Source organism: Erinaceus europaeus, chromosome 2 (assembly GCF_950295315.1).
Source record: "Erinaceus europaeus chromosome 2, mEriEur2.1, whole genome shotgun sequence".
NCBI lineage: Eukaryota > Metazoa > Chordata > Mammalia > Eulipotyphla > Erinaceidae > Erinaceus > Erinaceus europaeus.
The window spans coordinates 52,168,083-52,191,871 of record NC_080163.1 but is presented as its reverse complement, the minus strand read 5'-3'; the positions used below and the strand labels follow the sequence as shown (position 1 = coordinate 52,191,871).

Genomic DNA, 23,789 nt, shown 5'->3' with positions numbered 1-23,789 from the left:
TGTTTAACAACGATGACATCAATAACAACAACAATAATAACTACAACAATAAAAAACAAGGGCAACAAAAGGGAAAATAAATATATATATGTATATATAATTTTATATAAGACAGAGAAGAAAAGAGAAGAGAGAGAGAGAGAGAGACCCCATAGCACCACTTTGCTATAAACTGCAAGCCTCAGATTTGCAAGTGCCAGACTCTCCAATTGAGCTAATGATATTTCCTTAGATGCATGAGCTACATTTCAAACATGGTTGAAATGAACAGTGAGGTGCACATTCAAAGTGGGTGATATGTGGATCCCCACTTCTCAGTTTCAATGTTATAATAGAGTCCTAAGGGCACTGACTATGGCCAAATCTAGCTCTGTCTTTTGCTCTCTGTGTGACCTTCAACAAGTTCATCTTTCTGACCTTCAGTCTCCTGATATATAAATTGTGGAGAAAGGTAATAGTACCTTCTTCACATAAAGGTTACTGAAGTTAAGTGGAAGTACTTAAAATAATGAATGTTTCATTAGGTTGGTGATATATAAAGGGTCAATTTTTCATGTCAAAACTGTAGAAAATTCTACTGCTTCTACTTCCAAATTTGCTCTCAAGCTCATCTAATTCTTTCCACCATCTTATTCTAACCACTAAAACAGAATATATATAGCAGACATATCATAATTTGTGATTCTTGTGTGTGTGTCCATGTTGGTATTGCACCAAAATCTTTTCCAATTCCTTTACCATTTCTGTGCAGTGCAAATCTGCTGCCTATATAGTTGTAATTTTTGGAAGCCTTCCCTCAATTTCTAGAAACAACTTTGCCACTGAAAGGTGGGTAATTTTTAATAAATGAGAGAGATATGAGGGTATAAACACCCAACTGCTCTCATAGCTTGTGCAGAAGAACTCTGAGCACCCTGAGATCCTTGGCATTGTGAACCTGGGACTTGCAGAAGCATGTGCTTTGTTTTCTTATTGCTCTCACAATCAGATCTGGTCCTTGAGCCTTTGGGTCACCCTGTTGTCAGCACCTCTGGGCTCCCTCTAGTTTCTCTTAGTTTTGACATATCTGACTTGTGCCTGATGAACTTCTTGATTTGCTTTTTGACAATCTTAGGCTTCAGGAGGGGTCTGAGGGCAACCACGATGCCAAGCAGCAGATGGCTGCCACCTCTGTAAGTAGGCTATCTTACCAGCCCTAATTTAGAGGTCTTCTATGAGACAAAACCATATTTATGCAGCTGGTTTAATGATAAAGCAAGTGGGCCCTAGATCAAGCATCCTCAGTGGAGTAAGATGAAACTTTATTCAGAGAGAATCATGATAATACTAAATAATAATGAAATCATCTGTATGTATTAAGTGCATCTGAGCCAGTCCTTGAATGTATGATGTGTTGTCTCAATCATCAAAACCAATACATGGGGTGACTTATGCATTAATATATTATCAGATGAAGAAGTTGAGGCCTATGGAGTTTAAATGACTTACACAAGGTCCTATAACTAACAAGAGGCAGAACTATATAGCTTGATATGAATTATTTTTACCTGAGAATCTCTGATTTCATTACTTTATTTTAACCCTTGGGTTATAAATACTTAAATTATTCTGTCTAGTGAACTAAGTGAAGCACTTCAGCCTGGAGAAAATAAAATGGAAAATAAGATATAAAAGAAAGATGCTATCATCTTGAGCCTTCAAAGATCTGCATGGAGACTCCCATGGAGAGAGAAAGCAAGTGTAATTTCTGTGGCTCTGTCTCAGAAGACATTTCTTTATTTTTATTTTTATTAATAAAAAGGAAACACTGACAAAAACCATAGGATAAGAGGGCTTCTGGCCCGTGGTCAGGGAGAACAGAAGGTTCAGGCAAATTCCTCTGAATATGAGTGAATAGCTTTTTGGGAGTCTCTGTAGGAAAGCAAGGAGAGAACTAAAGCTCAGGAGAGGCAGTTGGCTGGCTTTGAGGAACTTTAACATCTCAGGCAGGCCCTCAAGTCTAAAATATTAAAGAATTAAAAGATTCACTCAAATCTTTGTGCATGTAGTTGGTACGAGATAGTTCTAGAGTGGCAATATTTACACTGGTAACATGACTTGAAGGAAATTTACTAATGTCATGTCAATGAGTGGAAGAGATATATGCTTTACATATACTTTGCATAAGGGAGGCAGAGTTATTGTGCTGCAGGATGAACCAGCATAATGTAATGGTCAGGATAGTGTAGGCCTGGAGTCAGCCTACACAGATAACTTTGCACAAGCTACCTAGCACTTCTGAGCCTCAGTTTCCTTACCTGTAGAACAGTGTGGATTATGTATCTGAAGCTGAAATACTTAGGTTAAATTCTTGAAGACTACAAGGCCTCAAAAAGGTTTTTTTTTTTTCTGAAAGTAGGTTTCAATTCTTAAAAAAAACACAAATGCAGATATTTCTTTATCAGTTGCATAATAAGGAATACTTAAATCATTCCTGCCAGTTACGAGGAGAAAAAACTTTAAATATGAGATACTGTGTTTGAGTGGTGATACCATGGTTAAAGCACTGGACTTGCAACTTGCAAGCATGAGGTAATGAATTCAGTCCCTGATACTGCATGTACTTTCTCTCTCTCACTTTCTGGTGTTAATAGATAAATCTCTAAAAGTTAAAAATATAAATCTGAAAAAAAATATAAATCTGAAATGCTGGAATCCCGATATTCAGAGAATCTGGGTTTTCTGTAACCACAGCAATAGCTAACATGTACTAAGTACTCAGATACATTTCAAATCACACAGCTGGTTCTTGGCTAAGGCAGGATTAGAGGTCGACTTTCCTGAATTTAGGCTCTATTTTTCTCCACCTATAATGGAACATTTTGCCTACCCAGATGGCAGGTTTCTGAAAAGAATGGGGCATAAATATTTTGTTTGGACTCTCCCTGTTTTGATTTCACATAAAACAGACCAATTCTGGATGGAACTTGTCCTATCTCCAGCTAACACATCTGCCCAAATATCCCTTCTTCACACACATACTCACTAGATCTACTTTTCTTCCTTTTCTATTTCTTCCTGCATCTATTTTGATCTCATGTGGAGCTTTCCAGTCATTATTCTTCATTTACTACATTTTCCTTTTGTTTCTCTACTTGCTTAGATATTTATATCTTTCCTCAGGAGGGTTATCACTAGGGTTTCGTACCTGCATAATGAATCTACCACTCCTGGCGGCCATTTCTTTTCCATTTTTTTTTTTAAATAAAGGGTGAGATGGTAGGGGAGTTTGTGTGTCTGCGTGTGGGGGCAGACAGAGAATAAGAGGTACTTGGAGCATTATTCCACTGCTCATGAAGCTTCCCTCCCCCCCGAAGCTGGAGACCAAGGGCTTGAATCCAGGCATTCATGCATGTGCTCTACTGGGTGCACCATCACCCACTCCTCAGCTAGATTTATTTCTACCACTCAAATGCTTAAACTTCTAATCAAGTAGTATCCAACTGAGATATAACATATCAACAATATGCAGTTGGAATGGTTGCAAGTCATATCATTTTTGAAAACTTATCAACAAAATAGAATGGTAGTGGTGTTGCCAAGAGGAAATGAACAGTAATGGTAGATACAGCAGGGCTCCAGGGGGTTCCAAAGGAACTCTTTTTGATCACCCTGGCATACCTGGTTAACAGCCTAGTCCTTTGAGTTGGGAAGAGCTCTTGGCTCTGCTCCTTCTTAAAAGTTCACTTACCTGTAAAGTGGAACTTCTAAGAGTTGCTAGAGCACTCAAGGAAACCATGTTGACCTCATATAGTGTCTGACATAAGGTATGTGCTATGTGATGGTAATAGCTATTAAGGTACTGACTGGTGTTTATGTCCCAGCTCTCTGGCTCCTCCCTTCTGGTTCAAATAACCAGGACAAACAGTCCATAAGACAAAGCCTGCTCAATTCCCTGGACCTTGAGATAGTAACTAGGATAGAGATGCTAAGTAACTTAGGAGATATTTCAACAACTAAGTTTAAAGATTATGAAAAAAATCCTAGCAGTTCAAAAACTTCAAAAAACAAAACAATAAATAGGAACATGTTTAGTTAACAATACTATTTCTTTCTAATGCAAAGTTAAGTAGATATAAGATTTGGTTCTTTTTTTAAGTACTATTTTATTTTATCTTTTATTAGTGATTTAATATTGATTTACAAAATTATAAGATAACAGGAATATAATTCCATAATGTTCACATCATCAGAGCTCTGTGTTCCCATCCACTCCATTGGAAACTGAAGTAGTTCTCTCAAAGTTACAGATATGGGCTGATTTACTAACTATATACCTATGTCTATATTCATTTTAAGTATTATTTTTAAAATGTTTATTTATTATGTATGAAAGAGAGTTTCACATGAGGCAGAGGGAAGAAAACAGAGAGAGGAAGAAGAGAAAGAAAAGGAGGAGGAAGAGACTGACAAGCTAGAGTACCACTCCAATACATTCAATGCTGGGGACTGAACTAGGAAACTAATGTGTGAAAGTCCAATGTTCTGCCACGTGAGCTATTTCCCTAGATACTCCTGGATCCTTTTTATAGCCTCTCCAAACAAAGGGGACACTCATCTTCCATATTTCATTGATCTTGTCCTTCCTGCCTTCAAGGGTGGAACCAATCCACTTGGATTTCTCTCACCCATGGGAATTCACCAATCTAAGGAAAAATGTGGAGTGCAGAATTTTACCTTTCCTGCTTTTCCAGAGAACCATCCACTTCTGTTTATTCGACAAAAATCCCAAATAGTATTTACTCTAAGCTTGCCTTTCTCCTATCCAGACAGCTTGTTAAAGTCCTATCAAACACCCTTCCTGAACACAGCTCTGTATAGTTCTATTTCTGTTCTATGCCCACCAACTCCACATTGCCTTGGCAACCAATTAAAATACTCCTATGAATGTAGCGTTATCATTCTTAATTCTGCAAAACCAGAGCAACCTGCTCAGAAGACTGTGACATGCCAATCAGTTGGTATGCTCCTCTCTATTCTGGTTTGACTTCTTTTTTCACCTCCCAATTACCTCTGAATTCCCCGCAAGCACCTACATGTCATTCTTAACTAACTTGGCCCTAAGTCAAGAAACACCCTTGTTATGCATGTACAAACTATTGTATTTACTGTTGAATGTAAATTCAACAAATTAAACATTAATTCCTCAATAAAGAATTAAAAAAAAAAAAAAAAAGAAACACCCTTGTCAACAGGACAGGGGTCGGAAGGGATCCTGGGGACAAAAAAAAAAAGGGCATTTAGCCTCAGGGGGAAGACACCAGGGACTTTTCAGCCATGGAATCTGACTTTAACTTAGCAGTGTCTTCTAAAGGAGCAAATTTGATAGTTACATGGTATGGAAGAAGATAAGACACCTTCTGAGCCTCATGGAGTTTATAGTCCAGTGGGAAAAACAAGTGAGCAGATAACCTGATTTGTGCTGTGGAGAGTGGCAGAAGCACTGGGGAGGAAGCTATGGTGGGTTTGGGATTTGGGTCAAAGGGCTGACTTCCTGGAGGAGTGAATGCTACAGAGACAGAAAGGTGAGTTGTAACCAGACATGTTTATCAGTTTCCCAAATAGGTGGAAAATTTCATTCTTGCCTTTTCTAACATTGGCAGTTGGTAGTCTCAGCTTGCATGGTTTACTAAAGATACTTGTGGACTTGACTGATTTTTCCTGTCTCCAGGCTGAAGTTTTCCCATGAACCACTCCGGGAAGGATAACACTGAGGGATATTAGTTCTCCCACCTTTATTCTTGGCTCTCCATGTGCATACAAACGGTGACTAAAAGACACATCTTTCCAAAATTAACAACCAAGCACAGGGATCATGCCACCAGGATTCACTATCCTGTGCCTGCCTGTCAGGGTATTACTTGGTTTGCAACCCTCACATCATGGGTTTCTATAATAAATGATGAAATAAGGAGAAATTGGACAACAGCATTTGAAAAAAAAAATGCAACCTCACAAACTTCCCCCATGAACACTCCCACATATTCAGGCTTGCTAAATTTTGATCTGTAATGATTTTATTCCATTTTATCATTTTATGTAACATTTACTGAGCACAACTCTCTTAGTAAAGAGAATGTAGTAGCACCTGTTTCAGTGGATTGTAGAAAGAGTTAAATTAAATTCTTTAGGTAAAAGTGATTTACCTAGTGTCTGACACACAAGAACTTTTATGATTCATTAACTACATCATAATTATCAGTTTACATGGCTGTCTCCCTAAGTCCATGACCTCATTGAGGGCAAAGATCATATCTTATGTATTTTTTTGCTTTTCACTGGAACCCAGCAAAAGGTCTTATTCATAATAGTTGTCTTGTGTTTGTCTGTTGAATACATGAAGCATAAAAAATAATGACAATCTGCACATTACTTTGTGTCATATCCAGTGCTAATAATTTATAAGAATTACCTTGATTTACTCTCTGGATGGTGCCATGATTACAGTGATCCCTATATCTACAACATAGTGAAATAGCATACAACTGCAACAAAAGGACTGGTACTTTATAAGACTGACCTACTTAAATGAGTGGATAAGACAGTTAACCTTTACCAGGAACCTTTATGCAAACCCACTCTAAGCACTGTATAGGTATCGCTTTGTTAAATCTTCCTAATAACCCTATAAGGTGAGTTTACTATTTCCATCTTATGCTAAAGATGCTCAGAACAACTAAGCAACATGACCAGAAGCACAAGCTGGTGTACACGATTGGGGAGCCTTTATTTTGAATCACGGCATTATCTTGTTTACTAATCCCATGTAAGTCTGAGACCAGAAGCAGCAGAACATTGGAATAGACATTTTAATGTGATGCTAAAACACATACTCCTTTTACTGAGAAAGAATTTTTAAAGCTGTGTTTCTTTTCATAGGCAATGGAGAGTCACTGTTTACTGAGTACAAAGATTCTGTCTGTAATAAGGAGAAAGTTCTGGAGATGGGTAGTGATGATGGTTGCACAACCGTGTAGATGTACTTCGTGCCACTGAAATACACAACTAAAATGGGAGAGTCTGTCATGTATATTTTTTATATGTGATGTGATGTGAGGGGTCCATGACCATATTCCCACCTGAAATGCTTTTATTTCTTACTAAAGCCACATTCTTACCTGTCTTCCCTTCATACTAGAGTCCAGGACTATCCTGTTCATAATTCAGTAGTAAATTCTTTTAAAGCATCATCCTAATTGCTAGTAGTACTCTACTAAGTGTAAGTGACTTAAGATAAAGGGTTTCTCCTAAGACCAAAATGGACATAAAATGTGTGGCATTTGATTCAAGAGCTTAAGCTTTCATGGAGAGGTATTCCTATCTTTTTCAGGCTAGAAATTAATGAAGTAAGTGATTTTGAACCTGGCCTTCTATGCCTTCTGGGCAGTGGTGGTTGTCACCCAAAAAAGGGTATAAATTAGGTGATTCACCTCAAGAAAATTTCAGTTATCACAAGACTTTATTCCTAAGAGAATGTTCCTCCCATTCCACACATAGCTCTGTAATAGCTTGACGCATAAAGAGTCCATTTCTTTATCATGAGGAGATATTTCATGACTGCAAAAGTCCACTGCAGACATGAATGCACTCAGTTATTTATCCACCCATTCACAAATTATCTTGGGGGTCTTAATATGGGCTAGGCTATTGATTGGGTGTTCAGAGTACTGTACTGGGGGGATAAGATCAGTTGTCTGTTTTCCTTGTGCTTGAAAAAAGTACTAAGAATGACAGGTTGGAGGTGAACTTGAGTCCTTCAGTCTCTGAGCACCTCTTGTGTGAACTTTCAATGGTGTGAACCTAGGTGCAATCTGTTGAATGGTTTCTGAGCTGGGGATATGAAAAATGGTGAATGAGTTTTTCTTCCCTTGCCATGTTTCTTTGGACATGCTAACTAGGATTATCAGATAACCTGTCCACTTCCTTGGATACGAATGGCTGTGTCTGCCAGTGAGGTGGAGGGTGCTCCTTAGCTGTCCAATAAACGCAACTATCAGCTTGGAGCAGAGATATCTTATTTACATCTCCTCAATAAAATAGACCCTATCAGATACATAAGGATAAGTAACTACTGAATAGTTTTCCCAGGGAGAGATTTCATCATAGGGCAACTTACACATGTCTTCCTTGAGGTGGTTTTGAGCCAGGTATTATCCAGTGATCCTTTTTCTTCTCCATCTGTCTTTCCCAACTTCCATTCTTTGAGATATATCCATGCTTCCCCTAATGCCCACATGGTCAGATTGTTACAGGATCTTTGTAACAGGGGGCTGGGTGGTGGTGTATTTGGTTGAACATACATGTTACAATGCACAAAGACCTGGCTTCAAGCCCCCAGCTCCCACATATAGGGGGAAATCTTTAGAAGTGGTGAAGCAGGGCTGCAGGTGTCTTTCTCTCTCTCTCTCCCTCTCTATCTCCCCCTACCCTCTTGATTTCTGGCTGTCTCTATCCAATAAATAAAGATAATACATTTTTTAAAATTAATTACAATAGATCACTGAAACATCTGTTCCTAGGGAGTTTCTTTTTCCAGATAAACTTCATTTCCCTCAAGCTGAATAACATTATGAGGTGAGACAGGGCATGCTCAGGGTGGTATGGCCTTTGACAAATAGTCTTATCATCTGATAAAGCACCAGATCTTGATCATGTCCTTTTGCCTTAGTCAACTTTACTGGGCTAAGAAGTACATACAAAAAGGAATTCCTTATAAATAGGCAGTTTACCTTAGGCAGTCTACCTATACATAGACAGACCTACATATAATATAAGATACAAAGCGTTTGAATCACCCTAATAATCATGACAGTTTATATCAACAGCTTTGCCATTCCTAAGAATTTTATTAAGACAGAATCAGATAGTATGTGCCCTTTAGTGAGATGTTTCTTTTTCCATATCTTAATATATCAAAACTAGTATGTAACAGTGAGTCTCTAATAGTTCCTTTTTTCCCTAATAGCTGTAACTAAATAGATAATGAAACTTAAATGCATAATATCCCTAACTCAGGGCTACGTGGACTATGTGTACTGACTAGCTGCTCTACCATGAGCCAGTAAGCTCTAGGAAGGCAAGAACCTTTGTTTTGCTGTGTAGGTTCTATGGGATCTATATCTGGGTACTAGGAGGTGTTAAATAAATACTACAGAACATAGTGATCTTGAGTTTCACACGATTTTCTCAAAATACCTTTTAATCACAAGAGCTTGCCTAAAATTCTTTTTGGAATGAGTCAGTAGTCCAACTGACTCATTAATAGTGGTTAATAGTGGTTCTTTGGGTTGGAGTGGGGAGGACTCAGCTATTTCTGTATTAGTAAGAGCGTTAGTAAGAGACAGCATTTCACAAAATTTGTTACATGCACCAGGTTAAACAGGATGTAAGGGTTAGGGGAATGCTATTTTTATAGAAATACGGAAAAGGGTCTGCAAAATAGCTCACTTGGACAGTGTGTTGCTTTGCCATGCATGTGACTCAGATTCAAGCCTGGCTCCCACTGTGCTGAAGGAAGCTTTGGTGCTGTGATCTCTTTCACTTTCTTTTCTTTTTTTTTTTTAATTAAATTTTTTTGTTATCTTTATTTTTATTTACTGGATAGAGACAGCAGACATTGAGAGGGAAGGGGGTGATAGAGAGTGAGAGACAGAGAGACACCAGCAACACTGCTTCATCATTTGCAAAGCATTCCCCTTGCAGGTGGGACTGGGGGTTCGAACCTGGGTCCTTGTGCACTGTAACTCAACCACCTGGCCCCTGTGGTCTCTTTCACCTTCACACACACATTCACTCTCTGCCTCTCTGTCACTATCTAAAAAAGGAAAGGAGAGAAAGAAAGAAAGAAAGAAAGAAAGAAAGGAAGGAAGGAAGGAAAAAAGAAAGAAAGAAAGAAAGAAAGAAAGGTGGAAAACGTTTTTTTATCGTAATCTACCACTTAGAGATTCAAAATTCCTTTGCTGTTGAAAGTGCTGGAAATCTCATTTTCTGTCCATTTTGGAGCTTTATGGGTTGTCTATTAATAGATGAACAGAATGTACATGGAACATAATGTAAGAGACTCCCCTTATAGAGACATATGGATAAAAAAATTAAGAAAGAGAAGGAGATGGCAAAGAAATTGAGGACAGCTGTATTTGAGCAGGTCCCAGCTAAGCCCCAAGCTCTGCAATAGCATTTGGAGTGGATGGAGGAGGATGCTCTTCTTGAGTCAAAGGCTGAACAAGCACTTTCTCTCACACCATAAGCTCTTTATAGTATGAATAGGCCTGTGGGCAGGCATCCCTTCCAAGGAAGAGGAAATGAAAACAACATTAAAATATGCACTGGCTAATACCTTCAGTGACCCTCCCAGTGCTGCCTGTGGTGGTGAGGTTGAGTAAGGAGAACCCACAACCCTCACCCTGCCACACACCTCTGCCTAGGCCTTCCCACATTGGACAATCTGTTGTGTTTGCCTAGACACCTATAAGCTGATAAGAAATTCAAAGCAGGTAACAAAACATCTCGCTAATGCACAAAGGAGATCAACTATAGAAATTACTCAAGTGATAGCCAAGGTCTTCTTGCATTGATCCAATATACACAGAGATGAAAGAAATTTGAGGGAGCCATATGAAAACTGGAGAGACTAAAAGAACTGTAAGAACTCCCTATGTTGTATAATGGCATACATCACCTGGAAACATATATAAATATCTGCCTATGCATAATTTCTATTTTTATCTATATAAAATCCATTATGTGTTACTATTCTACCACAAATAAAAATGTATATGCATATATATATACAATTTCTCTTTTATTTATGTAAAAATCTACTACAATTTCTGTAAATTTTAGCACATACGTAGCTTCACTTAAGCACCACCACCAAAACCAGGATATAGAGTAGACCCATCACTTCATAAAACTCCCTTATATTATCTCTCTTAATCCATAACCTTGACTACTGAGAACTATTACTTTCCATTATTAAGAGTCTTGTCTTTTCAAAAATACCCTTTCCTTTTGCTATCCACTTTATGTCTTAACAGAAGTCTCTGTACAAACCCACTGCTATTGCATTGCTCTTTATAGTTTTTAATGTTCATTAGTATCTATTAGTACTAGGCACTTGCACTGAACTTTACCTGTCAAAACATATTTTATTTTAATCTCACAATAATCTTTTGATTAATGTATGCCATTATGATCTCTAGTATATTGATCTGGAAACTAAGCATCAGAGATTAAGCAACTTATTTAACATCAAACAGCTAATGAATAATAGAATTCCAGCACAAAACCAGCTCCATTTTAAACACAGTCCTTGAATATTACAGTAAGCAGTAGATGGAATGGGACTGTAACTAGCAAGGAGGAATTCTGAGAGAAGTGGGTTGTATGGAATTTTTTAAAATAAGTTTTTAATGAGGTAATATATAATATATTATAATGATATAACCACAACATATTCACATAATATCAAAAACAATACATTTATATATCAATTATATAAGTATATATTGATATAGTTTTATACTATAATTTTAATACATAATATATCATAAATATTATAATCTTTATAAGTTTCAGGCATTACAGTTCCATATTTATATACCTACAGATACTATATCATCATGTACAGGTCCATGACCTCTGGAAGTCTAGCATGCTCTTACCCCTTCGAGTAACTACTAACCTAATACCTTGTTATGCTTTTTAAAATTTGCTTTGTTTCTTTATAATCCACATATGAATAAAACTACATGGTATTTGACTTTCTCCAAAATTATTTAATTTAGCATAACAGACTATAGGTGCAGCCCAGTGGCAGAATGTGGGTTTTGTATGTATGGTGCCCTAGCTTTGCTCCTAAGCACAACAAAAGCAAAAACAGACCAAGCATGATACTCTTTATTCTATGCATATTGCCTCAAATGACAAGATTTTATTTTATTTTATTTTATTTTATTTTATTTTGTCAGCAGGGTTATTGCTATGGCCTGGAGTCTGTATGGCTTCACTATTTCTGGTGGTCTTTTTCCTTTCTTCCTTCCTCTCTCCCTCTTCCTTCCTCCCTTTTTTTTTTTTAACAAAGGGTAAGTGACAAAGAGGCTTCCCTATCATTGCTTCACTGCTTCTTAAGTTTCATCCCTGCATGTGGAGACCAGGGGCTTGAACCTGGGTCTCTGCAACATGGTAACATGTACACACTACTGGATGAGCCACTACCTGGTCCCCATGCTGTCAATTTTAGCAGTCAAATAGTATTCTGTTGTATTTATGTAATGTATATTGATATATAGACATCTTTTCTACTCATTCACTCATCATTGGCTACCAATTCATTCATATTTATTTATTTTTATTTACCAGTGCACTGGCCAGTGTGGTGTGGGGGATTAAACCTGGGACTTCAGAGCCTCAGACATAAAAATCTCTTTGCCTAACCATTATGCTATGAACCCCCACCAAGTCATGTGTTTTACCAACAGTCCCAAAAGGTTCTCCTTTGTCCGTGCTGTTTCCAACACTTGCTTCTTGTATTTTTTAATAATAGTCATTCCAGCAGGTGTGCGATGGCTTCTTTTAGTTTTGATTTGCATTTCTCAACTAAAAGTGACAATGAACATTTTTCTAGGTATCCCGTGGTCATTCTGTATGTCTCCTTTGGGAACATGTATACTTAATCTGTCTATTTTTAATCAAGTTGTCTTTTGTTGTTGTTATTAAGTTGTAGTACCACTATCTATATTTTAGATATTAATCCACTGTTATGTGATTTGTAAATATCTTTGCCCATGTAATCCATTGTATTTTGTTTTGGTAATGATTTTTTTCTTTTTTTTTTTTTTTTTTACAATGCAGAAGCTTTTTGGTTTGATGTAGTACATTTGCTTACCTTTGTTTTTGTTTCTCTTGTGGGACCATGTGGTTTTATAAAAAAGTTGGCAAATATGTGTATGAAGCCCGAGAACCATCTGGTTCTCCTCACTTTGCATTCTCAGCTTCCACCTTTCTGTCTTCCTCCACCTGCCATGTGTGGTCCTTGCTGACCTGGGTGGCACCTGCCTGCTGTCTTTAGGGGCTTGGGTTGGTTTTATCCCTTTGCAAACTTGGCAAAAACTACCATCTGTGTCACATCTCTGCTGAGGACACAGCCTCCGAAACCCATGAAAGAAACTGGAGATCTTCTTGTTTCTACTCAGCCTCCACTCCCTCATGTGTTTTTTGAATTCACCCATCTCCCCTGGTTGTTTGCAACACCAGCTGAAAAAGTTTCTAGGACACAGACACGTGGTCTATGTGTTGGAGGTGGCAGGTGTGTTCTCACTGAGATGGGGTGAGTGAAACTGGAACGTGTGTGGTTGGTCTGATGTTTAACAAAGAAGGGCGAAAGTCTGGCCCTGCAAGACCTAGGGCGGCAACTTTCTTATTGGGGATGGTGTGAGAGGCTGGGGAAAGGTAGAAATTCATGAAAAAAATGATGATGCTGGGAAAGTGAAACAGACTCTGGCCCTCCATAGAGTATTCTTCTGAGTTTACTATTTGGGGAAGGGAAGTTAATGAATCTGTTTTCTCCTAGAATCAACCTCTAGTTCCTAAAGGGTCTTGGAAATCACTGCAAGCCAGCACATGCTGGGAGGAATCACATATCTACCTAAATCATGGTCATGGATCATTTAGAGAAGAGAGAGAGAGAAAGAAAGAGAGAGGAGAGAGAGAGAGGATGATATTCTGTTAACAAGGGGAGGTAAAAAAAAAAAGGGTGTGTAATTTAGAGCAGAAAGTGTTGAGTCATTTCAGTAACAATAACAGCTAACATTTACTGAGCACTTAATATGAGCCAGTCACCGTGGTAAGACCTAATTGATGTGAATCACCTCATTTATTTCACACAACAACCCTCTGAGGTTGGTAGTGCTATTATCTCCAATTTACAAGTAGGAGGGAATTGGAGACTCTGGGGTTTAAGTAACTCAACCAAACACCATGAAGACTGAGGGGGCAGAATCAGCACTTGAACTGGAATTTTTCAAAACTAAGCCTGCCATTTCTTAACTTGGCTAACTTGCTGGCTGTCTTAATTCAAAACTATTGGTAAAGTGAAAAAGAGTGAAGAAGCAGAGAGCTTGGCTCTTGGGGAGCCCAGAATCTTTTTGAAAGCTTGCAGAGATCCTCTGGCTTGACTGAAGAAATGGAAGGAAAAAAAAAAAACCAGTAGGATCTGCATGTCAGGGGGTCCCAGATGTCTGTGGCACTTACCTGTTGGTTTGAATTAATTGCACACTATAGAAACCTGCAGCTATTTCCCAAGTTTTCTTTCTACACAATCGACTTGGGAGGGTTTTAAGACATGTATGTACAATGAACTATTTTTTTTCCTCTTTGGTTGGCACCATGAAGTGTGACTACTAGTTCCACCCTAGCATACCGGTTGGCACAAAAAGCATCAGGTCTCTCTGAGCCAACAAAAAGATCTCGATGAGCTTGTTTTTAAGTGAGCCTAGGTAAGCAAAACAGACTTTGGGCTTAAAATGCTCCTGGAAAGGAAGTTAAATGAACCCTTTCAGAGTGCCAGGTTAACACTGAGCCCTCTGGAAGAGGTACTTAACAAAATGGCACCCTGTGACAACTAGTTATTTATGCCCTCTTAGGGGAATACTTTATACCTAGTATTATACTGGCCTGGACTCATCACAGTCAAGTTCAATAATAATACCTGTGACTTCCCTTGCAAGGGGACATCACTGTTTCTGTTTTTTGTAGAATGCTTCATGCATGGCAGGGCACAATAAACAGTCAACAATAATGTTTACAGTGATAACAATCTTCCAAATGTCTTTCATCTAAGGATCTCAAGGTACTTTGTAAACACCAGTTAGTTAAAGCTTCACAATGGCTCTCTGTTTTTTATAATATATTTTCCCATTTTACAGAATTTTAAATTGAGACCCAGCAAACTTAAATAGCTCGCCCAAAGTCATATGGCAGGCTGAAATTAATGATAATGATGATGCTTTGTATTTAAGTGGCACAGGCTTTCCAAGGCAACATGAGTCTGTTGCAAACCTCATTTTCACACTCTCCTAGGGGAAGGAGGTTTGTAAGTTATCTTGGTGACCAGATTGTGTAAACGGAGGCACAAAGGGCAAGTAGTTTGACAGAGACATTTCTGAAGACACAAGTCTACTTCTCTAACTCACAGAATCAGAGAGTGGTATTCCAGACAAGTCTCAATTAATTTTTTTTACTTTAATTTGTTTTTTTTCTTCCCCCCCCCCACTTTAATTTGTTTTAATAGCCAGGAATTTTTGCTGGAGTTTTAAGCCTGCGTGATTCCACTCATTGCTCCCAACAGTCTGTGTTTATCTTTAAAGAGTCACAGACAGGGAAGGAGACACAGAGAAAGATGCCCAGCACTACTACACCACAAGACTCCCCTATGCACAGGGCTCCCATGTGTTGGTTGGGGACTTGAACTTGGGTTCAAGGGTACATGGCAAAGCATGTCCTTTACCAGTTGTGCTATCTCCCAATCCTCTGATTCTCGGCTCTTCACTGAGGGACACAAGAGTGCTTTCACACTTATATGGAAGACTTCAATTTTCACAGTAGAGACAGTTTGCACAATGAAATCTGTAACAGTATCCCAGAATGAGTCTGTCTTCCCAATGAAAAAAAGCAGAAAGGCTGAGATGAGCTATTGTGAGGAAAGGTGGCTCAGGAAGTAATGGAAGTAGGGACAGCTGCGGGGGGAAGGCTGCCAACTATGATCTTTTAAAGAGCATCTTCTAGACCTTACTCAGGTCCTGCTTAAATAAGAGCTTCAAAGAGTTGTTGGTGTGTGTAATCCAGCCTCACCACAGAACTCAGTCTAGGGCATCAAGGGCAGAACTCCACCACTGGCACCTGGTTCTGATACTACAACTCCCTATCATAGAGTTCTAAGGAAATACAGTGTCTGAGTGGGTAATGAATCACCAGTTTCATTATCCAAATTTCCTATGCCAGGAGGTGGTGGTGGTGGTCCAGAGACTCCTCTATGGTCCAAAACCTCGGTAGCTATGACCTACTCAATGCTACTTTTTCTTTTCTTTCTCTCTCTCTCTTTTTTTTTTTTTTTTTTTTACCCCCAGGGTTATCACTGGGGCATGGTTGCTATTCCTGGTGGCCATTTTTTTCCCATTTTATTGGATAGGACAGAGAGAAATTGAGAAAGGGGGGGGAAGAGAGAAAGAGTAAGAGAGAAAGATAGACACCTGTAGACTTGCTTTGTCAATTATGAGGCATCCCCTGCAGGTGGGGAGCCAGGGGCTAGAACCAGGATACTCGAGCGGGTACTTGCACTTTGTACTATGTGTGCTTAACTGGGTGTGCCACCGCCTAGTCCCCTTCAATGCCACTTTTTCTTAGCAACATAACCTCATTGGGAAAAAAAAAAACATGAACAGAGATAACTGTAGGTGATAAAGAAAGGACCTTGCCTCCTCTCAGTGTGGCAACACGTATTGAGTGATGACACAAATTAGATTTCACAGGGTGGGAAGGGGGAGAGGCAGCTGGGTCTCAGGAATTCAAAGTAAGTGTATGGCAGGAGAGATGACTAATGGAAGATAAAACCCAATCCTACATAAACAAGGAGTATTTGAGAAAAATTCACTCCCCACCCCTCAGCCTAGTTTTTCTAAGCTTGTGGATTCTGAATGATGACCAAACCATGTTAATAGGGAGCCTTAACAACAGGAATCAAGGCATTTTCTAGAATGCATTCACATATACAAACAACATCAACAATAAAAATGCAGTGAAGAAATCACACCAGATGACTTTCCTCCCCTCCTCCTCCCCCCTTCTTCTTTTCTTCTCTCTCTCTCTCTGCACTGCTTTTCTCTGGCTTTTGGTGGTGCTAAGGATTGAACCTAGGACCTTTGTTGCTTCAGGCATGAATCTTTCTGCATAACCATTATGCTATCTCCCCAAGCCTCTGTTCTCATTTTTGAATGCACATTTCCATACTGCATGGGAACTCTGAAGGTGCAGGAGGGGTGACAGGGGAAAGAATGTTCTAGAAAGTCCTTCTTAGTGCCCGTCACAACTCTGTTCCCTTATGAAGAAAGAGTCCTGGGAGGACCAGCTCACCCACTGTTACTCTGGGACTCTGCTGCTCAGTACTGAAAAGCTTGCTTTATGTAAAGCCCACAGCTTGGACTTTCTGAGTATACCAATGATCCAGGTCACAGGTTTCTGTGGCCACTTTGGCAGACTGACTCCAATGGTGACAGTGCAAAATAATTCTGCTAGGCCAACAAGAGCCATGGTCTTCTCTGGAGATGTGCCCTCCAACAGCTTCCCGCCACAAGGCTCAGCGCCTGGTCAGTCCTGAGGCTGGGTTTGCAGGGCTGCACAGAACAATCCATATTATCCAAACTCTGACAGCATTATTAGATTATATCCTGTATGGCTCCATGGGGTCTGTTCATTTATTTTATTGTAGCTGATGATGTGCATATTTTATGAGTTTTATCCATTTTATTAAAGTAAGACACATCTGCGGGCTGTTCTACACATCTGTCACACTGCACAGCCCAGCCTTCCCTGTCAATCAGTCCACCCACATCTCCTGCACCATCTTTGGGTGTCAAGTTTCATGAGAGTTTCAAATGGATTATGAATGAGCATTGTCGTGATAGCACTTTCTGACTGGGGTGTGTGTGGGGTTGGGGGATGGGTGGGAAGATGGCTTTGGGGAAGATTCAAACAAAACCTGACATTTGGAAACATCTCAAGGATCTCAAAGTACAAAGCAGTTGGATATATTTTCTGTCATTTCCCCACCCTCTGTACATTTATTTCCCGAGCACAGGTTTAACCTCAGGAGCAGTAGAAGCAAAAGGCCGAAAAAACAGAATTGAGCAAGTTTTCCTTGTCTTACTTAATGCCTTCTAGACAGGAGGGAGGGAAAACTGAGGAAGCTGTTACAATTCTGAGGAGAATTCCTAGTTGGATGAGCTAGATTCTGGACTCCACCACATTGCAGTAAAATGACCACTGCCCAAAGAAACTTGCCTTTAAGCAATCAGCACTCTCTGAAATGTAACTAAAAGCAGGTTCTTCCTAGTTACTGACAAGACAGAGATCCAACTTCCAAGTGAACATGATATGAACAAGTAAGATCTTGCTTACCCCGTCCATGTGGATTCTGACATTAGGCACCAGCCGGAAGGGACTAGATGGCGGACCTCTAAAGTTAGTCCTGCTTCTCTTGCTGTCCTGCAAGGTCAACAGGCCAGGTCTGCGGAAGGAGCCCCCTCTCCCTGGGCTCTGCCCTGAGCGCACACTGTCCAGAAGACGCACGAGCAGCAGGTTGGCCGGCAGCGCCTCAATGCTGCAGAACACCAGGGTCCTGCATTCAGGGCACCTCAGCTCCTTGTGCGCTTTGAAAATTCTCTGGAGACATGGTTTGCAGAAGGTGTGCTGGCAAGGCAGGACTTTGGCTGTGACATCCAGCTTTTCAAGGCACACGGGGCACTCCAGAAGATCAAGTAACGTCAAATCATCCATTTTTATTTTATTTTCTGACCTGGAGGGGCAGAGTCCACATTATATGGTCAGCTAAGCCCACATTGCAGAACCGATCTCCTAAGAAAGCTTCAGAGTTCGAGAGAGAGAGAGAGAGAGAGAGAAAGGAAGGAAAATAATGCGGCTGATCAGGGAGGTATATCCCACCTACATGGAGGCAGTGTCTCCAAAGGCAGTTTGCAAGTACTTTGTTCCAGCACCCAAGTTTCAAATGACTCATTCTGATTCAGAGCTAGCAGGTACAAGATTCCTGCCTGCTGGAGGAGCTGAGGGAGCATTCAGCACAGAGAATGATTACCTACTCATTGTCTTTGTGCAGAAGCAAGAGCAGGGAGACAAGACTGACCTGGTGAAGGCACCTTTCTGCCCCCTGGGGTAGAGCACTGGGACAGTCTCAAAGCTCAAATCAACCCCAACCCTCACCCTCCTTACACATACTTAGAGATTGTCATTACACACTGTCACTGCTGTCAGACTCTACTCCTTCTCTCCCTAGTTTCAGTTCATCTATCATCTGAATCATCTGTAGACAAGTGAAGCTTCTATAGAAAAGTTTATCCAAATCTCACACAGACAGAATCATTCCCTTCATGGTATACCTAACCCCATTACTTCGTTCTAGCAATGAACAAGAAAAAATTCTATGAGAAACACATCTTCAAAATTTGTTTTTGCCTTAACTATAGGGAACAAGTAAGCTTGTTTCTTCTCTCTCTCTCTCTCTCTCTCTCTCTCTCTCTCTCTCTCTCTCCCCCCCCTCTCTCCTTCCTTCCTTAGCTTCAGAGACAATATTCCTCCCACAAGACACAGTCACACACTCTGCTTAGGCACTTTAACAGCTGTTTTCAGTTTCCACTGAAGCAGAGAAGAATTTTGAAGTGTGGTCACAACCTGCAAAACCCAAGATGAAGCACTATGTACAGGTGTGCATGTATGTGGTCTGAAAATCGATCCTGGGTCCTGAAACAGTTTCATTTCAGTTGTCTGAAAAGATATCTTCAGCTCAGAAGTTTCTCTGGGGTCTAGGCGATCAGCTGTCCCTCATGAGAGCCAGCCTTGGATGGAAGCAGTAGCCAAGAGGTTTGACAGCCTGGGCAGTGACCCCACTAGTAAGCAAATCAGAGGCAACACAACAGAGTAAGTGCCAGCCTTTGGGAGACTCCTCTCTAAGATGTCAACACCCAGGAGGGGCTGGCTGGTGGGGGAGGGGAGAGGGCACGGGCACTAACCTTGAGCTTGTAAGCCCAGCTGAGTTCAGCTCAGCGCTCTCCTCTGCTTGCCTCCGTGTTCCCTCCAACTCGATAGCTCTTTCCCAGGAGCTGCAGCTGCCATGCTTTGAAAACTTTTAACAACTCCAAGGCTTACTCATTTCAAGGGATCGCCTTACCCAGCCCAGTTAACGCTTTCACCACTGGGCGGCCAGCAGGGCTTTTCCTTTACACAACTCAGTTGACTTCTGGGAAAAGATTATAAGAGGCAAAAAATAAGCCAGTCCCTATGGCCAAGTGTTTACAAAGTTTATATTTTCACTTCTCTTCTGAGAAGCTGGAACACGTTCATGTGTCAACATGCCAAGGGGAGTATGTGTTGAAGCTTTATAAGGGTTTTCCCTGAAGACTAAACATATTGATGACAAAAGGATAAACTGGCCACCTAAAAAGTACTAACTACTCCCAAAACATCATAGTTAACCCTTGAATTGAAAGATTTAAGACAGACTTGGGTGACCTCTGATCAATATCTTTAAACTAACCATTCCAAACCAACCAACCAACCAACCAACCAAACAAACAAACAAAAAACAGTGTTGATGCAGGAGGTATACATCCTTGAGAAAGCACATAGACTAACTTACTTTTCCTTCCTTCCTTCCTTCCTTCCTTCCTTCCTTCCTTCCTTCCTTCCTTTTCTTTTTTTCTCTCTTAAAGAAAAAAGCTATGGTCCCAGGACCTCTTGCCCCACCCCTGTAGTTTTCTCAGAGTTCCCCAAAATATTTTACTTTTCTGTTCCTTGATATATAAATAAATAGATTTCACAGAAAGTTACAAAGGTATACAATAAACAAGTTATTGACATTATTATTTCTCTCTCTCTCTCTCTCTTTTTTTCTCTTATTGCTGCATGATAAACCCACTCAGTGGCCAGTTTTTCCTACACCCCTTCTTTTGTATTTGACAACAGAGAAATTGAAAGAAGAGGGGAGATAGAGAGGGAAAGAGTATGTGTGGGGGGAGAGAGACTTCCCCTATGGCTTCACTGCTTACTACTGAATCTTCCCCTCTGGAGGTGGGGAGTAAAGTTTGAAACTGAGTACTTTTGTTTAGTAACATATGTGCTCAACTGGGTACACCACCTCCCAGCTCCAATTATTGCTATTATTATTCCCTAACACCAGAGTAGCCTTGTATAAAGACCTGTTCTAAATACCTGACCTATATTAAGTCACTTACTTTCCACCATCTGATGATATGCTCTACTCTTCTTTCCTTTCACTTTACAAAAGAGGAAACAGACACAGAGAGGCTAATTAACTTATCCAGGAGTCAGAGTTAACAAGAGGCAGGTAGTCTGTGTTCATAACTATCACGCTACATGGTGATACAGCTTTAAGGGGAGGAGAACCAGTGAGGGAGCAAAACTTCATCTGGGTAGCAGAGTGATTTAATATTGATTTACAAAATTACATGTCAACAGGGGTATAGTTCCACACCATTCCCACCAACAAAGTTCTGAATCTTCAGTCTCCCTACTTCAAACCACCACAGTTCCCTTAAGGTTATAGACATGGGCCAACCATCATCACTACAGCTATCTGTCTACATTTATACATAATTACCTCCTTTTTCTTCAAGATCCAACCTTCTCACCCTCTCCAAGTCACTCATTTGTTATTATGCTGGAAGCAAGTAGATGCAACACTATAAGGAAACTGTATTTTCTTTTGAAGAGTATTTATTTATTTGGAAGTAGATAGTGGGGGAGACAGAGCCTTACCCCACAAGAGAAAGACAGAAACAGTCTAGGGGTATGGCTCACTTGTCAACACTCATGTCCAGAGGAGAAGCAATTACAGAAGCCAGACCTCCCACCTTCTGCACCCCTTCTGCATCTTTGTTCCATACTCCCAGAAGGATAAGGAATAGGAAAGCTTCCAGTGGAGGGGATAGGCTGTGGAACTCTGGTGGTGGGGATTGTGTGGAATTGTACCCCTCTTATCCCACAGTCTTATTGATCATTATTAAATCACTGATAAAAAAAAAAGATCTGCGGATGCAATATTATTTGGTTTGGATTGGGAGACGCATATGGGAAAGTGGGCCCTGTCCAAGGGTTCCAGGACTGGGGGAAGTAGGGGCTCTATAGTGGAGATGTGAGGTTCCTGCTGTCTTAGGCTTCAAAAAGACAATGGATAGTTAATGTTATCATCACATTATTTGGTAATTGGGTTAACTTTGAAAAGTCCTTTTGTTAGGGTTTGCTGTACAGTATCCAGTATCTTGTATATAGCTGTGCTATTGGATGTTTCTAATCTACTTGGTCTAGGCTTTTGAGAGAGTACGCATATCAAATACACAGCCTATATATTAAAAAGATTCAGTTTGTGTTTTGAGAAACTTTGAGACATACAACTGATTTTCCCCCTCTCATATTAATTAACTACTGATTTATATGTCTACATTTTGCTAGGAGTGTACATAAACACCATTCCCACCACCAAAAGACTGTGACCCATCCCTCCCACCCACTCCCACCACCCACTGGCCCAGGAAGCTGCATGTCTACCCCTCACCACAGGGTTTTTACTTTGGTGCCCTACTTACAATTTGATCAGGTCCTGCTTTTAGTTTCTCTTTCAGATCTTCTTACTCAACTTCTGTTGATGAGTGGGATCATCCCATACTCATCTTTATCTTTCTGACTTAGTTCACTTAACATAATTCCTTCTAGCTCTGTCCAAGATGGGTCAGAGAAGGTGAATTCATTGTTCTTGATAGCTGCATAGTATTCCATTGTGTATATATACCACAGCTTTCATGCTTCACCTCAGACTGCGTCCAGAGACTTCACATGTGGAATGACAACCCTTCGGCTTCATTACTCGGGTGAGACCTTTCCTTTTATAGTACACTCTAACTTCATCTCAGGTAGTTCACTTTCTAACAAAGTCCCATAACCTAGATATACACCAGTTTCTGTGAGAGAGAGCTTATGTTCACACGTATCCATAAACTACTGCAAAATATATACCTGAAAGCAGAAGTACATTAGAGTTTGCAGTGAGTACCTCCCTAACACTTCCTCTCCACTATTCCAAGCTTGGGATCCATGATTGCTCAACAAATTATTTGGCTTCGTATGTTAACTCTCTTTTCAATCACCAGGTTCCAGATGCCACCAGGATGCTGGCCAGGCTTCCCTGGATTGAAGACCCCACCACTGTGTCCTGGAGCTCTGCTTCCCCAGAGACACACCTTACTAGGGAAAGAGAGAGGCAGACTGGGAGTATGAATCGACCAGTCAACGTCCATGTTCAGCGGGGAAGCAATTACAGAAGCCAGACCTTCTACCTTCTGCAACCCTCAATGACCCTGGGTCCATGCTCCCAGAGGGCTAGAGAATGGGAAAGCCATCATGGGAGGGGGTGGGTTATGGAGATTGGGTGGTGGGAATTGTGTAGAGTTGTACCCCTCCTACCTTATGTTTTTGTTCATTAATCCTTTCTTAAATAAAAAATTAAAAAAAAAAAGAAAATAGGGGAGAGAGAGAAGAAAGGAGATGAAGAAAGAGCAGGAGGAAGAAAAGGAGCAGTGACTGCTGCCACCATCGCCAGGCCACTGCTCAGCTCTGGTGCTGGGGACTGAATCAGCAGCTTCAGGGGCCTCAGGCATGAAAGTTGGTGCTTCAACAGTTTGAAGTATCTCCCTCACCTGACAGGGAAAAAATCTTAAGAGGAGAGCAAGTGGTTTGAGGGTAGATATTTGGATATGCATAAATTTCAGAGACCATCTTCAACTCATTTTTCAGACCCTTTCTTGGAGGGGTTTGTGAGCTTCAATAACATTGTATCTCACCCTGCTGCCTGTTTGTTTTCCGCTTTAGATTCACTGTTTATCAGGGAGTCCCTTGTGATTTGGAATACTTTGCTGTGCCCTTCCTCTCTTTCCCATTTTAAAGAGCTGAGT

At 40.4% G+C, this 23,789-nt stretch overlaps 1 protein-coding gene across 1 annotated transcript in view; it reads right to left on the bottom strand.

The window, feature by feature from the left end:
• SH3RF2 (SH3 domain containing ring finger 2) overlaps positions 1-19,940 on the bottom strand; it is a 127,282-nt gene extending 107,342 nt beyond the window's left edge. The window contains exons 1-2 of the mRNA XM_060180304.1: positions 19,836-19,940; positions 18,211-18,607 (exon numbers count right to left, since the gene is read on the bottom strand). Of these exons, the coding sequence (XP_060036287.1) occupies positions 18,211-18,588 (378 nt within the window). The 5' untranslated portion in view covers positions 18,589-18,607; positions 19,836-19,940. The remainder of the gene's footprint in view (positions 1-18,210; positions 18,608-19,835) is intronic.
• Positions 19,941-23,789: the final 3,849 nt, after the last annotated feature.